Source organism: Bos indicus, chromosome 11 (genome assembly GCF_029378745.1).
Source record: "Bos indicus isolate NIAB-ARS_2022 breed Sahiwal x Tharparkar chromosome 11, NIAB-ARS_B.indTharparkar_mat_pri_1.0, whole genome shotgun sequence".
Taxonomy (NCBI): Eukaryota; Metazoa; Chordata; class Mammalia; order Artiodactyla; family Bovidae; genus Bos; species Bos indicus.
In genome coordinates, this window is record NC_091770.1 from 70,736,298 (window position 1) to 70,755,254 (window position 18,957).

Consider the following 18,957-nt stretch of genomic DNA (forward strand, 5'->3'; position numbering starts at 1 on the left):
GATTTGAAATAGCTCAACTGGAATTCCATCACCTCCACTAGCTTTGCTAGTAGTGATGCTTCCTAAGGACCACTTGACTTCACATCCCAAGATGTCTGGGTCTAGGCGAGTGATCACACCATCATGGTTATCTGGGTCATGAAGATCTTTTTTGTATAGGTCTTCTGTGTATTCTTGCCACCTCTTCTTGATATCTTCTGCTTCTTTTAGGTCCATACCATTTCTGTCCTTTATTGAGCCCATCTTTGCATGAAATCTTCCTTTGTATCTCTAATTTCCTTCAAGAGATCTCTAGTCTTTCCCATTCTGTTGTTTTCCTCTATTTCTTTGCATTGGTCACTGAGGAAAGCTTTCTTATCTCTCCTTGCTATTCTTTGGAACTCTGCATTCAAATGGGTATATCTTTCCTTTTCTCCTTTGCTCTTTGCTTCTCTTCTTTTCACAGCTATTTGTAAAGCCTCAGATAGCCATTTTGCTTTTTTTGCATTTCTTTTTCTTGGGGATGATCTTGATCCCTGTCTTCTGTACAATGTCACGAACCTTCATCCATAGTTTATCAGGCAGTCTATCAGATCTAGTCCCTTAAATCTATTTCTCACTTCCACTGTATAATCATAAGGGATTTTATTTAGGTCATACCTGAATGGTCTAGTGGTTTTTCCTACTTTCTTCAATTTAAGTTTGAATTTGGTAATAAGGAATTCATGATCTGAGGCACAGTCAGCTCCCAGTCTTATTTTTACTGACTGTATAGAGTTTCTCCACCTTTGTCTGCAAAGAATATAATCAATCTGATTTTGGTGTTGACCATCTGGTGATATCCATGTGTAGGGTCTTTTGTGTTATTGGAAGAGAGTATTTGCTATGACCACTGCATTCTCTTGGCAAAAGTCTATCATGAGCTCATTCCCATGGTGGGGGTGAGTTGTCCCACCATATCAGATTCAAGAGCACTACAGGAAAAGGGGCCCAGTCAGCTAGGGGCCAGGAAGACACCGTCATTTATCTTATTACTGGAAGTTTATACTTTACACTATTTTCACCCCTTGCCCCTTTCCTCACCACCTCTGGCAACCACCACCTGATGGGGTATCTATGAGTTAGGCTTTTTTTTGATTCCACATATATCACATGGTATTTGCCTTTCACTATCTCATTTATTATTTTACTTAGCACAATGCCCTCAAGGTCCATCCGTGTTGTCACAAATAGTAGATATCCTTCTTTTAAAGATGTGTGTGTGTAAAATATTCTCATTTTATTTTCTTTATCCATTCATCCATTGATGGACAATTAGGTTGTTTCCATTTCATTCCTTGGAATGGAATTATTATTATATTGCAATTATTGCAATTATATATTGCAATTATTATTGCAAATAATGCTGCAATGAACATGGAGATGCAGATATCTTTTCAAGATCCTGGTTTTGTTTCCTTCAGATAATACCCAGAGGTGGAATTGCTGGATCATATGGTAGTTCTATTTTTAATTTTTTGAGAAACTTGTATACTATTTTTTGTAGTGACTGTATCCAACAGTGCACAAGGGTTCCTTTTTCTCCACATCCCTATGAAAATTTGTTTCTTGTTAACCACCATTCTAACGGGTGTGAGAGGTTAGCTCATTGTGGATTTAATTAGCATTTCCCTGCTAATTAGTGATGTTGAACACCTTTTCATGTACCTGTTGGCCATTTGTATGTCTTTGAAAAATGTCTGTTCATTTCCTCTTCCCATCTTTTGATTGGATTTTTTTTCTGTTGAGTTTTATGAGTTCTTTATGTGTTTTGGATATTAACCCTTTATCAGATATAAGATTTGCAAATGTTTTCTCCAATTCTGTAGGTTGCCTTTTCATTTGCTGATCATTTCCTATACCATAGAGAGCTTTTTAGTCTGATGGAATTCCACTCTTTATTTTTGCTTTTGTTGCCTTTGCTTTTGGTATAAAATCCAAAAAGCAATTGCCAAAACCAGTTTCAAGGGCCTTACCCTCTGTTTCTTCTAGGGTTTTGTGGTTTCAAGTCTTAAATCCATTTATTTTTGTGCATGGTATAAGATACTGGTCCAGTTTTAAACTCTTTTACATGTGGCTATCTAGTTTTTCCAACTCCATTTATTGATGAGACTGTCTTTTCCCAATGTGTTTTTGACTCCTTTGTCATAAATTAACCACATGTGTGGGTTTATTTCTGTGCTCTCCATTCTACTCCATTGATCTATGTGTCTGTTTTTATACAAATATCATACTGTATTAATATTGTTTTGTAATACCAGGCCTCCCTGTCCCTCACCATCTCCTGAAGCTTGCCCAAGTTCTGTCCATTGCATTGGTGATGCCATCCACATACCATCCACATCTCATCCTTTGACACCCTCTTCTCCTTCTGCCCTCAGTCTTTCCCAGCATCAGGGACTTTTCCAGTGACATTCACATCAGCCATTCACATCAGATAACCAAAATAACTGGAGATTCAGCTTCAGCATCAGTCCTTTGAACAAGTATTCACGGTTTACTTCCCTTAAGATCGACTGGTTTGGTCTCCTTGCTAACCAAGGGACTTTCAGGAATCTTCTCTAGCACCACAGTTCGAAAGCATCAATTTTTTGGTATTCTGCCTTCTTTATGGTCCAGCTCTCACAACCATATGTGACCACTGGGAAGACCATAGCATTGACTATATAGATATTTGTTGGCACTCTATGAACTGGACCATTCAGGTATGACCTAAATCAAATCCCTTACGATTATACAGTGGAAGTGAGAAATAGATTTAAGGGACTAGATCTGATAGACAGAGTGCCTGATGAACTATGGACAAAGGTTCGTGACACTGTACAGGAGACAGGGATCAAGACCATCCCCAAGAAAAAGAAATGCAAAAAAAGCAAAATGGCTATCTGAGGAGGACTTACAAATAGGTATGAAATGAAGAGAAATGAAAAGCAAAGGAGAAAAGGAAAGATATACCCATTTGAATGCAGAGTTCCAAAGAATAGCAAGGAGAGATAAGAAAGCTTTCCTCAGTGACCAATGCAAAGAAATAGAGGAAAACAACAGAATGGGAAAGACTAGAGATCTCTTGAAGGAAATTAGAGATACAAAGGAAGATTTCATGCAAAGATGGGCTCAATAAAGGACAGAAATGGTATGGACCTAAAAGAAGCAGAAGATATCAAGAAGAGGTGGCAAGAATACACAGAAGACCTATACAAAAAAGATCTTCATGACCCAGATAACCATGATGGTGTGATCACTCGCCTAGACCCAGACATCTTGGGATGTGAAGTCAAGTGGTCCTTAGGAAGCATCACTACTAGCAAAGCTAGTGGAGGTGATGGAATTCCAGTTGAGCTATTTCAAATCCTAAAAGATGATGCTGTGAAAGTGCTGCACTCAATATGCCAGCAAATTTGGAAAACTCAGCCGTGGCCATAGGACTGGAAAAGGTCAGTTTTCATTCCAATCCCAAAGAAAGGCAATGCCAAAGAATGCTCAAACTACCACACAATTGCACTCATCTCACATGCTAGTAAAGTAATGCTCAAAATTCTCCAACCCAGGCTTCAGCCTGGGTTGAACCGTGTGAACCGTGAACTTCCAGTTGTTCAAGCTGATTTTAGGAAAGGCAGAGGAACCAGAGATCAAATTGCCATCATCCGCTGGATCATCGAAAAGGCAAGAGAGTTCCAGAAAAACATCTATTTCTGCTTTGTTGACTATGCCAAATCCTTTGACTGTGTGGATCACAATAAACTGGAAAATTCTGAAAGAGATGAGAATACCAGACCACCTGACCTGCCTCTTGAGAAACCTGTATGCAGGTCAGGAAGCAACAGTTAGAACTGGACATGGAACAACAGACTGGTTCCAAATTGGGAAAGGAGTACGTCAAGGCTGTATATTGTCACCCTGCTTATTTAACTTATATGAAGAGTACATTATGAGAAATGCTGCGCTGGATGAAGCACAAGCTGGAATCAAGATTGCCGGGAGAAACAGCAATAACCTCAGGTATGCAGATGATACCACCCTTATGGCAGAAAGCAAAGAACCAAAGAGCCTCTGATGAAAGTGAAAGAGGAGAGTGAAAAAGTTGGCTTAAAGCTCAACATTCAGAAAACAAAGATCATGGCATCCGGTCCCATCACCTTATGGCAAATAGATGTGGAAACAGTGGCTGACTTTATTTTTTGGGGCTCCAAAATCACTGCAGATGGTGACTGCAGCCATGAAATTAAAAGACGCTCCTTGGAAGGAAAGCTATGACCAACCTAGACAGCATATTAAAAAGCAGAGACATTACTTTTCCAACAAAGGTCCGTCTAGTCAGTGTTTTTTCTAGTAGTCATTTATGGGTGCGAGAGTTGGGCTATGAAGAAAGCTGAACGCAGAATTGATGCTTTTGAACTGTGGTGTTGGACAAGACTCTTTGAGAGTCACTTGGACTGCAAGGAGATCCAACCAGTCCATCCTAAAGGAGATCAGTCCTGAATATTCATTGGAAGGACTGATGTTGAAGCTGAAACTCCCGTATTTTGGCCACTTGATGCAAAGAACTGACTCATTCGAAAAGACCTTGACGCTGGGAAAGATTGAGGGCAGGAGGAGAAGGGGATGACATAGGTTCAGATGGTTGGGTGGCATCACAGACTCAATGGATATGAGTTTGAGTAAGCTCTGGGAGTTGGTGATTGACAGGAAGGCCTGGCGTGCTGTAGTCCATGCGGTCGCAAAGAGTCGGACACGACTGAGGATTGAACTGACTGATTAATAAGATAAGTAAGTTCTGGGGATATAATGTACATCACAGTGACTATAGTTGACAAAATCCCATATTTGAGAGTTGCTAAGAAAATCCTAAAATTAAAAATCACAAGAAAAAAACAAAAACAAACTATGTGTGGTGATGGATGTTAACTACAATTGTGTTAATCATTTTGCAACATCTATTAAATCATTATGTCACCCACCTAAAACTAATACAATGTTACATGTTACTTTTATTTTAGTTTTTAAAAGTGTGTAAAAGAAACCAGTTACTCACTGATAAAGCTGGATGGTAAAATTAGAAGTAAATTTATTTTCTTCTTAAAACTTGCTTTGAATAAAATAAACACTTCAAAGAAAATGGTTCAGGCTCTTAAAATACTTGGGATCCATGGTGAATTAGGTTTTAACAAAAGTCACGTTAAAAATCTTAGTTTAGGTAAACCACCACAAAACAGATACCAAAACAAAAAGTAGCAACTGAAAAGGGGAAATTTTTCAATACTAATTTAACTCATATTGTTATAGTATAAAATTATTACGTACCGCTGCCTACAAGGACTACAGGTCAATAGATAACTTCAATTCATTACTAAGGCACATAGATCTGCCATATTGCTAAATCATACCTTGAGAATAGCTATAAGCTTGAGAAGTATCAACTATTTTGTCCACTGAGAATGAGTTGTGTGATTCCTGAGAATGTTTCTCCACCACCTCTAGTGTATCACTGGATGAAGATGATGATGAAGACAATCCCAGTCTAACATATCTTCCTTTTTTACCACATAGTGAACAATCTACCGGTGTGGCACTAGGTCCCCGGGGCAGTTGAACTTCATCTCTGTTGTAGTTTCTAACAGCTCCACTGTGATGCACAGAGCGTTCTCGTTGCCATATATAATGGGTTGGAGCAATGGCCATAACCTATAGTGGAAAGCTTTCTTTTAGAATTTTTAATAAGATTTTAAAATTTAGTTAAAGAACAAAAATTATAACTTAAGAACAGCTATCTCTAAAACTAGATCTAAAAAAATGTTTAAAAAAAAGCATCTCCAGATAGGGCAGTATTACCTATAAAGTGATGCATTGCTTGAATCCTTAAGATAATTGGTAGAATATTTGAATTATTTCTAACAGGAAATAGAACTGAAGCAACTTTCCAGGTTTTGCTCAGATATTCTAGGTTTGGGAAAGATAATGCCCCCCAAATAATACATCATTCTTAACTTTGGAATGTACTGGGTTGAGAATATTTTTAATTGAGGTTTCCACCTACGTATGTTTATCAGCATGTTTGCAATAACAGCAAGAGATATGGTAAATGAGAACACAGATAAGTTGCTTAACCTCTCTGTTCCTGTTTTCTTGTCTGTAGTATGGGGAGAATAATACTGTCTATTTTAGCAGGTTGTTGCAAGTAATAGATGAGGAATTATTTAGAAAGTACTGAAGATTCTGCACTACATGTCAGACATTGTTCTCTAAAGTGTGTTAGATAAGATACTGCCTTTAGAGTTGGGATAGACTTAGTTTCTTATCCTAGCTCTGCCACTTGCTAGTTGTATGATGCTAGTTACTTAACCTTTAGGAGCCTCAATTTCTTCATATCTAAAACCAGGGATACTATCTGCCTCATAGGATTGTCCTGAAGGGTAAATATGTATAAAATCCTTATCACACAGTAAACATCTGGCCAATGAAAGCAAATGATAGTCATTTAAGAAGACAAGTTAGGGAAATGTACCTACCTGCTGACCTCATGGTGTCTAAAACTTCAAAACAGAATGTTAGAATGTTACTTCTAAACACAAAAAAAATGTTTAGTTGCAGTTATCAATGACCCAAGGTAAATTAGAATTGTAGAATTTGAGAGCTAGACAGTGCTTTTAAAAAACATTTAAGTTTCTGGACAAAACTATAATTCAAAAAGATAGACAGTGCTTTATTAATTGCCTAGTCAAGTGATTTTTCAGACTGGTTTGAGGAGCCCTTGGTTTCACAGACAATGCTGGGGATCACAGGAGGGGCTAAGGGAAGACAGAGCAGCTTGGAGAACCTCAGTTTGGGAGATCATATAAAATTGTTTTGGAAAGAAGCTTTTGTTGTTAAGAATGAAAACCTTAACTGCATCTCCCACCCCCAGTCCCGGTTAAAGCTGAATCCCTCAGAAAATAGGGTTTTTGCGGTTATTGTCTCATTCAAGGCAATGAATAAAGAATACTAGCTATGCTAACTTTATGATCATTTCTTTTAAACTTTTTATTTTGTATTAGGGTATAGCCAGTTAACAATGTGATAGTTTTAGGTGAATAGCAAAGGGACTCAGCCATCCATATATGTGTATCCATTCTCCCCCAAACTCCCCTTCCATCCACAGTGCCATATAACTTGAGCAGAGTTCCATGTAGCTATGCTAATTTTTAAAGTGTACTTTAGGATTGGATTTATTTTATAATCTACTTGTTAAATCCTTGAAAAAAGTTTTCAACCAAAGACATGTAATTAAAGTTATATATCTTTTAAAAGGCAGAAGTAAATAAAGATGTTAACTGTAAACATATATATTTCTATGACAATGTAAAATTTGTTTAAGAAATACACAAGGTGAGGAAGTAAAATGTCAGTTTTCCTTATTCCTTCCAAATTTATCTATAATTTTTCCTTAGTATTTCTCTATTTCCCATACCTGGAATGGCCTTTCCCTTTATTTGTCCTAGCATTGCTTTTCCTTTAATGCCTGGCATAAATCCCACCTTTCTAGAAACTCCAGGTTTCAAATTTTGTTTTATTGTTAATCCTATATTAGGACTTAGCATATAAATGTTAGTACTCAGATACATCTTTTTATGCATGTAACCCCTTCCGGACAGGAACAGCTTCTTGTACATCTCTCTCTCAAATGCCCTCTCCACAACTGTGAAAGTGAAAGTTGCTCAGTTGTGTCTGACTCTTTGTGACCCTATGGACTATACAGTCCATGGAATTCTCCAGGCCAGAATACTGGAGTGGGTAGCCAGTTCCCTTCTCCACAACAGTACACAGTCATTAAATATTTCTTAATGATAGATGAAAATAAGAAATTAAGAGGCCACTGACATTACTAGCCTTCAACAATATAACTTTTGTAGGAACCCTACAGCAAAGTCTAATGAAGAAAGCAGAGGAAACTATGAAGTAAAGGGAACTCTGAAGCAAAGGGCACAATATAGAAGATTTGATATTGTTCTTTCTGCAATAAATTAGGCATCATAGTCTCTCCACATGCTAAACCAGAGAAGTGCATGCAAGTGCACTCTTTTAAATATATATGAGGTCTACATATATTTTGCACACACACTAGAATGTTACAGTGATAACAACAGTGAGTTAAAAAGAAAACTGTACCGCAGTCAAAAAAGCAAGATTTTGGTCTTAATTCTATTTAGTTCCTATTACCTTAGGTAAATTTCATTAACTTTCTCAGCCACAGGCCTTTTATATATAAGCAAATAGATCACTTAAGAGTTATCAAATTCTACAATTCTATGAAAGTGACTTCTCTGAAGCATTGGTAGCACTTGACCTATCAGAAACATTATCCTAGTTTTTTTTACTTTATCTCACTCTTCTGTTATTTTTAGTGATTTCTTGGTGGGGGGTGGAAGTGGGCTTTGGCGTTTTTAAAATTTAATATTTGGCTGTTTTGCTCTCTATACATTCTATTTCTCTATGATCTCAAGTGGCAGTATAATATAAGGTGTTAAAAGCAATGACTCTCGAGTTAGACTGCCTAGGTTTGAATACTGGTGTGCTGCTTTTCTAATTGTGTGAACTTGGAGAAGTCATTTAGTTAGTCTCTCTGTGCCTGTTTCCTTATCTGGATTACCTAGTTAGCTGTAAGAATTGTGAGAGTTAATACATGTGCAGTACTGAGACCAGTGCTCAGAAAGTATTAACATTACTTTCATTGTGGATCTTTTATCTACTACCAAACTTGAAACATCACTTAATGAAATGACAGATGTCAGAGAACACAGAACATTGGGAAACCATCAGATGTGAAGTCAAGCTCTGGTTCTGCCATTTAACTGTGTATCATCTTGAGTAAATTTCAACCTCCGTGGTCCTCAGTTTCATCAGTTATAAAATGAGAATGCTACAATCCTCAAAAGTACTTTTGTGAGGATAAGAAGCTAATTTATATGAAAATATAAATTTGTAAAGCACAATGCAAATGTATAGTATAATTATTGTAAGCCAGTTTGTAGCTAGTATTGTAACTTGCATTTATTTTCAGATATGTGACTAAAAAATGGGTTGGCAGTGTGCCAGTACTGGGCTCTTAATAACAAATGCATAGAACACTTAACTAAATTTCTTAGCATGTATCCCCACCCCCACCCCCCAAAAAAATTATATATCTGGATATCTGGATAAGGGTCAGTGCTAAGGCTACTCAGTAAAGAATTGTTCCAAAGTCTTGTTTATTTTTAATGTTTTTTTATTGAAGTGCAGTTGATTCACAATGTTTCAGGTGTACAGCAAAGTGATGCAGTTGTATACATTCTCAGATTATCTTCCATTGTTGATTATTACAAGATACTGAATGTAGTTTCCTTGTTATACAGTAGAAGTCCTTGTTGGTTTTCATGGATAAGAAAGTATGAAAAAGAAATGGAAGCTTTAAGTTTGATTATGTCAGTCAGTTGTATTTACTGAGTACCTACTACAAGTCAGGCACTGTTCTAGATGCTGTACACGTAATAAGCACAGAATAAAGACCCTCTTGGGGACTTCCCTGGCAGTCCAGTGAGTAGGACACAACACTTTCACTGCCGAGGGCTCAGGTTCAATCCCTGGTTGAGGGAACTAAGATCCTGCAACCTGCACAATGCAGCCAAAAAAAAAAAAAGACCTTATTGGAATTTATATTCTAGTAGGAGGAATAGACATCAGCAAGATAAGTAAGTAAAATAGAGTGTTATACAATGGCTAAGTGTTGTGAGGAAAACCAGGAAAAGGAGTAGGGAGTAATAGAGGGACGTACTACTTGCTATTTTACCAGCTTTATTGAGATGTAACTCAGATATCATACAATTCACTGGTTTAAAGTACAAAATTCAATGGCTTTTGATATCTTCAGGGTAGTACAATGATTACCACAATCAATTTTAGTACATTTTCATCACTTCATAGAGAAGGCAGTCACACTCCATTCCCCCCTCCCTTCAGCCTCAGGCAACCACTTTCTATGATTTTGTATTTATGTATTCTTCACAGTTGATGTAAATGAACTACGTGGCTCTCTGAGGACTGGCTTCTTTCACTTGCATAAGGTTTTCAGCATTCATCCACTTTGTAGCATGTATCAATACTTTATTCATTTTAATTGCCAAGTAATATATCATTGTATTGATACTTTGTCTATCATCCATTAACTGCTGGACATTTCAATTGTTTTTACAACTATTGACTATTATGAATAAAGCCGCTTGCTATAAACATTCATGTAGAAGTTTTCAAAAAATATCTATTTTTGGCTGTGCTGAGTCTTCATTGCTATACTTTCTCTAGTTGCCGTGAGCAGGAGCTACTCTCTAGTTGTGGAGCATGGGCTTCTCGTTGTGGTGGATTCTCTTGTTGCAGTGTACAGGTTCTAAGGGCACATGGGCTTCAGTAGTTGCTGCTCCTGGGCTGCAGAGTGCAAGCTCAGTAGTTGTGGCACACGAGCTTAGTTGCTCCATGGCATGTGGGATCTTCCTGGACCAGGGATCAAACTGGGATCCCTTACATTGTAAGGTAGATTCTTAACCACTGGACCACCAGGAAAGCCCCATGTACAAGTTTTTGTGTGAATATAATTTTCATTTTTTTAGAGTATAAAACTAAGAGTGGAATTGCTGGGTCATATGGTCTCTGTTTAGCTTTTTGAGGAACTGCCAGACTGTTTTCCGAAGCAACTAAATGATTTTACATTCCCACCAGAAGTGAAAGTTCCAATTTTTCCACATCCTTGTCAATATTTGTTATTATCAGTCTTTTTTTTTTTTTTAATTATAGCCTTCCTAGTGCATGTAACACACAAGGCAATGGCACCCCACTCCAGTACTCTTGCCTGGAAAATCCCATGGATGGAGGAGCCTGGTGGGCCGCAGTCCATGGGGTCGCTAAGAGTCGGACAAGACTCAGCGACTTCACTTTCACTTTTCACTTTCTTGCATTGGAGAAGGAAATGGCAACCCACTCTAGTGTTCTTGCCTGGAGAATCCCAGGGACAGGGGAGCCTGGTGGGCTGCTGTCTTTGGGGTCGCACAGCGTCAGACACGACTGAGTGACTTAGCAGCAGTGCATGTAAAGAAATATCTCCTTGATTTTGATTTTACATTTTTCTGATGGCTGTTGAACATCTATTCATGTGCTTTTTTGCCCATCTGAATATCTTTTTTGAAGAAATGTGTATTTAGATCCTTTGCCCTTTAGAACATTGGTCTGTCTCTTTATTTCTGAGTTTTAAGAGCTGTTTATATATTTTAGATACAAGTACCTTATAAGACAGATGATTTGCAAAGATTTTCTTCCAGTTTCTGGGCTGTCTCTTCACTTTGTTAATGGTGCCCTTTGAAGAACGAAATTTTTAAATTTTGATGATGCTAATTTTTTAATCTGTATTTTCTATTCTTGCTTGTGCTTCTGGTTATTACATCTAAGAAACCTAATCCAAGGTCATGAAGATTTAACACCTATGTTTTAAGAATTTTATAGTTTTTAGCTCTTAAATATAGGTCTTTGATCCATTTGAGTTAGTTTTTATATATAATATGAAGCAGGGGTCCAGGTGCTTTCTTTTGCATGTGGACATCCAGTTGCTTCAGCACAATTTGTTGAAAAAGATTATTCTTGCCCCACTGAGTTTTCTTGGTACCCTTGCCAAAAGTCAATTGAACATAAATTTCTGGACTCTTCAATTTTTATTCCATTGAGGGAGATACTATGCAATATAGGGGTAAGGAATGATTTCTCTGAGGTGACACTTAGAGTTCTGCATGAAGTGAGGAAGTGAAGCATACTAACTAATACCTGGGAGAAAGCATTCCAGATAATAGGAATGGCAAGTGCAAAGACTCCAAGGTGGGACGGTCCTTGATAAATCTGAGGAATAGCTAGAAGGCCAGTGTCGTTGAAGTGAAGTGAACAAATCTGGGAGATAAAGTCAATGAAATAAGGGAGGAGAGCTGGCAGACCATGTGGAGCAAGATAAGGAGGTTGACTTTTACTCTGTGAGATGAGAAACCTCTGAAGGTTTGTGAGTAGAGGAGACATGATTTGATTTCCTAAAAGATTTACTCTGGCTGCTGTGAAGAATAAACTATAGGAGAGAAAGACTGTGAGGGAGTCTATTTGGAACGTCATGGAAATAGTTGAGGCAAGAGATGACAAAGTAGGGTTTAGTGGTGGAGAAGGTGAGAAATGGTGGGATGCTGGATATTTCTTTAAGATATAGATCTGAAAAAAAAAAAAAAACCCTAGGGTGACAGTTTTTGGCCAACAACTAGAATGATGAAGTTACTGTTTATTGACATGTGGAAGATTGTAGGAGGAGCAAGTGTGGAGGTCTGTGTGGGAGAATCAAAAACTTTTCAGCATGTTAAGTCTGAGGTATCTACTAGATAATGAAATATGAAGTAGGAAGTTAGATATGCCAATCTGGAATTAGGGGAGGACTCTGTTAGTTCTCAGTGCTGAAGCCTTGAGAGACTGAACTTTTCTGTAAATCCCACTGACATTTTCAGTGTCAATGAAATGAGTGAAAAAGTCAGTGAAAAATCAGTGAAAAAGTCATTACAACAACTGACTTTTCAGGTGTCTAAAACATTGTAGTCTTTTATAAGCCACATCATTCTCTAACAGTCTGGTGCCAGCAACCAAGGTAATTCCAGATCCAACAGAATAAAACTGTTGCAGTTAAAATGTGAGTCATTTTATTTTAGGAGTGGTGGGCAGTCTACCATGAGTAAGCATTGCCTATCCTGACCTCTTGCCTCCAGTGCCTCCTCCATGCACTTGGCTGAGTGTTCCATGGAGCTTGAAGCATTTACTTTGATAAAACCGAAGTGCTCAAATAAGGGCACCATTATACCAAGGATGGCAACAGGTACACAAATTACCCACTCCTGACCTGGGGAAGCAGTGACAAAAAATAACAAGACAGGAATTTTTCAATGCCCTGTAATTGAAATGAGTCCTTTAAATTCATTAATGAGGATCCACTAATGGAAGAGAGGTAGTCATATATACTCATCCTTTCATATTTTTCTACTGAATATAATCATGTGCTATACAGTCTTCTAAGTTATTTCGGAATCTTTGCATTTCTCCCAATATTCAACAATTCTAATTTAATCCAAAACCATGTATAACTTCTATAACTTCATCTCATTAATAAATATAATTAACAAGATTAGTTCTGGACAGAGTTCTGTGACACACTTCTAAAGTCTTCTCTCAGGTTAGATACTAATCCATTAATTGGCTTCTCTGGCCTAGATATGACTAGGTATGACTTCATTTAATTACAGCATTATCTGCCCAAACTTTTCTGAACTAGTTCTGGCTTATATTAATGAACTTAATTAATTACATGAACTAGTTACTGCCTTCCATTAATTTTCTACTCCAATATTTTTAGTTTGAAACATTAACTTTCTTTACTGAAAACCAGAACATCAGATAAAATAACTGATCTTTTAATTTAGTGTCCTTCTGCTTTACATTAATAGAATCTGTCATCAAGGAAACTTACTTTATGTATGCTATATGAACAGAGGTATAGTTTTTAAGCTTATTTAAATTTATTTAAATTTTAATACCACACTGTTTATATTTCAACCTTGTGAATGTGAAATTTTGATAATTTAGTGGAAATTATTATTCAGCTCCAATGTTATTACCCTGAGGTACTTTGGAATGTGCACATTATTTCTTCCTAATATATTGGTGATCCTTTAGAGAAGAGAAATACACTAAAATAAAAAATACTTTCTATGGAAGTAGTCTGTTCAGAAAAAAAGAAATGACACTTTTTAATTATTGTGCTATAAATTTAAAATATCAACATTTTAATATACAAGTTGTACTCATGGTAATCATCAAGGTTAACAGTTTACCCTTCATTTACAAAAAAAATGAAGCATTAGAAGCACATTAAAAAACAAGACAGGGAAAATTACATAAAGAGAAGACAGAGATTATATATATAAAGCATTTAAAAATCTTACCTCCTCACAGCATCGCCTGCTTACAATAGCCCTATAGTCAATTCTATCCCAGAGTTGGTCCCTTAACTTTAAGAAGTCAGGGAATAATTTTCTCCAGTTTTTCCCTAAAGCCCATGGAAAAATTTCATATTTGGATTCTTCTTCATCTTCTTCAACTGTATTAGCGAGATACCTAAAAAAGAAGACCAACAACTCAAAAAAGAAATGGGTAAAGGACAGGAAGAGAGTTTATGCACATACAAAAAACCCAGCTTGTTTATAAACACAATAACAGATGTTCAAGCCTTATGAATGATTAAAGAAATGTATATAAAAATTAGAGATACAATGAATTTTACATTGTTGAGTTCTGGATATTTTTATATTCCTATAAATTTTGAGCTTTGTTCTAGTATGCAGTTATTGAAACAGTCTGATCCTTTCAAGTCTTGATTTCATGATTTGTTAGATAGATCTGGAGCAATGTTCAGTTTGGGGCTAATTACTCCCCATTAGGGCAAGATGTTTCCAAGTACTCTACTCAGTACTGAATTATTCAGTGTGAACTGGAAGTTTTTTCAGTCTGGCTGGTGCGAACAGGCACTATTTGAGCCATGGGTGAATGTTAGGCACTGTGTTCCCTCTAACCTTTTCTTATGGTCTTTCTTTACACTCAAATACCTGAGGGGATTAGGCATGCACAGAAGTAGGAAAACAGGACAGATAAGAAGAAGAATCATTAGCCAATCAAAACTGATATATGGTAGAAGTAATAGACAAAGACACTAAAACAGTTACAATTATTCCAGATGTTCAAAAAGACAAGTAGACACATTGAAAGTATACTTCTAGAGATGAAAACTTTGTGTACAAAGAAAATTACACTGAGTGAGGGTAACAGCAGATTAAATGTCACAGAAGAAAAGATTTGTGCACTGAAGACATAGCAATATAAACTATCCAAAATGAAACACACTGAGAAAACAAAACAAAAATAATGAACAGAGCATCAGTAAGCTGTGAGACAACTTCAAGTAGCTTAATAAAGGTGAAATTGGAATCCCTAAAGGGTGGTGGGTGGACAAAAAAAAAAAAAAACACCTGAAGAAATAATTAATGAAAAATTTTGAAATTTGATGAAAACTATAAACCCACAAAGAAGTTGAATAAACTCCAAAGCACAAAACATATAGAAAATTACACCAAAGCATATCATAATTAATTGCTTAGGGCCAGTGATATAGAGGGGCTTCCCTGGTGGCTCAGAGGGTAAAGTGTCTGCCTGCAATGCAGGAGACCTGGGTTCGATCCCTGGGTCAGGAAGATCCCGTGGAGAAGGAAACGGCAACTCACTCCGGTACTCTTGCCTAGAAAATCCCATGGACAGAGAAGCCCGGTAGACTACAGTCCATGGGATCGCAAAGAGGTGGACACAACTGAGTGACTTCACTTCACTTCAGTGATATAGAGAAAATCTTAAAAGCAGTCAGAGAAAAAAATAAGACACATTACATTACACAGGAATAGAGATAAGGATGAAGCAGATTTCTCACTGGTAACAGTGCAAGCTCCATAGATGATTTTCTAAGGGAAAAAAAGGCAACTTGTAATAAAAAGATTTATAAAACATATAAGGAAACAAGGCAAAATGAACAGAAACAGGCTGTGAAGTGTGAAGATACTGTAATTAACAAACACCCAATAAAAGGGGGTCTTAAAGGCAAACAGAAAGGCAGGCAAATGATCCCAAGTGGAAGGTTTGAGATACAAGAAGTAACAGTAATGAAAGATATATAAATATGTGGGCAAATCTAAACAAATGTTGAATTTATAAAACAACAATAATAATGTCTGACTTTTTAGAGAGCATCATGTAGAACTAATGGAATTGTAAGATAAGAGAACATAAGTTGGGTCTTGTAATTAAAAATAACTAGGGTAATTGCTGAAAGAATAGGTGTAGAATGTAAGATTTCCAAAGAAGTAGAGGAAAAAAGGTGTCAAAGGTAAAAAATTTTTAATCTCAATTAAAAAAAAGATAAAAGTAGGGGGGAAAGAAGAAACAGGAAAAAAAAAATGGAGTATTTACAAAGTACAAAACAAGATGGTGGGAAAAAATGCAAATATATAAGAAACAAGAGTATTTTTTTCTGTAGTGAAAGTGAACTACAGCTACACATATCAACAGAAATTAGCCTCAGAATAATATCATAAAGCAAAAGAAGGAATTTACAGAAGACCGTACATATAATTTTTATTGTACAGCCCCAAAATAGGAATAACCAAATAATATATTATTTAGAGGTATATACATAAAACAAAGGAAAGCAAAAAAATGATTACTTGTGGAAGGAAGAGGCTCTAACTGGGAAACTGTGCTGTGAGCTTCTAAGATTCTGGTAATGTTCTGTTCTTAAGTCAGGGGTACATGAATGTTTGTTTTGCTTTTATTCTTTCACACACACATACATATACACTCCAGTCACTCTTCTGTAGATATTTCACGTTAAAAAATTTTAAAAGCACACACAGAAGTGTGAGTACATTTCTATTCATACACAGTATGAATACCAGTAACATACACACTGGTTCATATATAGAGAATTATTTCTAGACAGATACATATGAAACCGTTAATTATCCTTGAGGAGGGAGATCAAGATCTTGAGATACGAGAAGACTTACTTTTAATTGTATACACTCCTATGTAGTCTTTTTAACCATGCACATATTCATATTTGTGTATGTGTATGTGTGTCTCAGTTGTGTCCAACTCTTTGTGACTCAATGGACTGTAGCCCACCAGGCCCCTCTGTTCATGGGATTTTCCAGGTAAGAATACTGGAGTGGGTTGCCATGCCCTCCTCGAGGGGATCTTCTTGACCCAGGGATCGAACCCACGTCTCTTGCATCTCCTGCACTGGCAGGCAGGTTCTTTACCACTGGTGCCACCTGAAAAGTACTCATTCATATTTAGTTACATTAATATGAGTACTTATATATTTTTATTCTCCCTTAAAATAATTATATATTTTAGTATTATTTTACATTATATGTGTATTATTAATATCATAAAGCACTTCATTGTTAAACTCAGTTATTTGAATCAAATTGTGTCCTTTGTGAAATTACATCAAGTAATTTCTCACTTTAGTATCCCTAATAATTGTTAGTAAACTGTAGATAGAGTTGGAAGAGGTTGGCCCCTTTCATGCTTGCTGATTATGAAAAATCTATAATGCACATATTGAGTGACACACTCAGTATGCCAGCAAATTTGGAAAACTCAGCAGTGGCCACAGGACTGGAAAAGGTCAGTTTTCATTCCAGTCCCCAAAAAAGGCAATGCCAAAGAATGTTCAAACTACCACACAATTGCACTCATCTCACATGCTAGCACAGCAATGCTCAAAATTCTCCAAGCCAGGCTTCAACAGTATGTGAATCTTGAACTTGCAGATGTTCAAGCTGGATTTAGAAAAGGGAGAGGAACCAGAGATCAAATTGCCAACATCCATTGGATCATAGAAAAAGCAAGAGAGTTCCAGAAAAACATCTATACCAAAGCCTTTGACTGTGGATCACAACAAACTGTGGAAAATTCTTAAAGAGATGGGAACACCAGACCACCTTACCTGCCTCCTCAGAAATCTGTATGCAGGTCAAGAATCAACAGTTAGAACTGAACATGGGACAATGGACTGGTTCCAAATTGGGAAAGGAGTATGTCAGGCTCTATATTGTTCCCCCTGCTTATTTAACTTATATGCAGTGTACATCCTGTGAAATGCCAAGCTGGATGAAAACAAGCTGGGAGAAATATCAATGACCTCACATATGCAGATGACACCACCCTTATAGCAGAAAGCAAAGAACTAAAGTTTCATAAAGAACTGATGAAAGTGAAAGAGGAGAGTGAAAAAGCTGGCTTAAAACTCAACATTCAAAAAACTAAAATCATGGCATCCATTCCCATCACTTCATGGCAAATAGATGGGGAAACAGTGGAAACAGTGACAGACTTTATTTTGGGGGGGCTCCAAAATCACTGCAGATGGTGACTGCATCCATGAGATTAAAAGATGCTTGCTCCTTGGAAGAAAAGCTATGCCAAACCTAGTAGCATATTAAAAAGCAGAGACATTTCTTTACAGACAAAGGTCCGTCTAGTCAAAGCTATGGTTTTTCCAGTAGTCACATATGGATGTGAGAGTTGGACTATAACAAAAGCTGAGCACCGAAGAATTGATGCTTTTCAACTGTGGTGTTGGAGAAGACTCTTGAGAGTCCCTTGGACAGCAAGGAGATCCAACTAGTCAATCCTAAAGGAAATCAGTCCTGAATATGCACTGGAAGGACTGATGTTGAAGCTGGAACTCCAATACTTTGGTCACCTGATGCGAAGAACTGACTCACTGGAAAACACCCTGATGCTAGGAAAGATTGAGGGTAGGAGAAGGGGTTGACAGAGGATGAAATGGTTGGATGGCATCACGGACATGATTTTGAGCAAGCTCCGGGAGTTGGTGATGGACAGGGAAGCCTGGCGTGCTGAAGTCCATGGGGTTGCAAAGAGTTGGACACTTCTGAGCAACTAAACTGAACTGATAATGCACTATGTTACAGAGGACCCTGCTAGGCTACAGTCCACAGGGTCACAAAGAGCTGGACATGACTGAGCAACTTCACTTTCACTTTTCAATAGGACCACATTATGATTTCATTCTACATTAACAATTTTTCAGGCTCCATGCAATGAAATGTCTGTATCTTACACATGTAAGTTGTCTTCTAATTTGAAATAGATTTTTCTTGGAGCAGAGTCCATTTATTTTGCATAAGGTTAATTATATTTATTCAAATAAAGACTTAAGAAATTCTACATTAGCCATTGAGGTATGCAAAAAAAGTAAGGTACACATTCCTTGCCTTTAAGGAGTTTATAGTC

At 37.1% G+C, this 18,957-nt stretch overlaps 1 protein-coding gene across 1 annotated transcript in view; it reads right to left on the minus strand.

Moving 5' to 3' along the window:
* Positions 1–18,957, minus strand: part of SPDYA (speedy/RINGO cell cycle regulator family member A) — a 47,450-nt gene that overhangs the window by 9,472 nt on the left and 19,021 nt on the right. The window contains exons 5-6 of the mRNA XM_070798948.1: positions 14,031–14,202; positions 5,403–5,700 (exon numbers count right to left, since the gene is read on the minus strand). Of these exons, the coding sequence (XP_070655049.1) occupies positions 5,403–5,700; positions 14,031–14,202 (470 nt within the window). The remainder of the gene's footprint in view (positions 1–5,402; positions 5,701–14,030; positions 14,203–18,957) is intronic.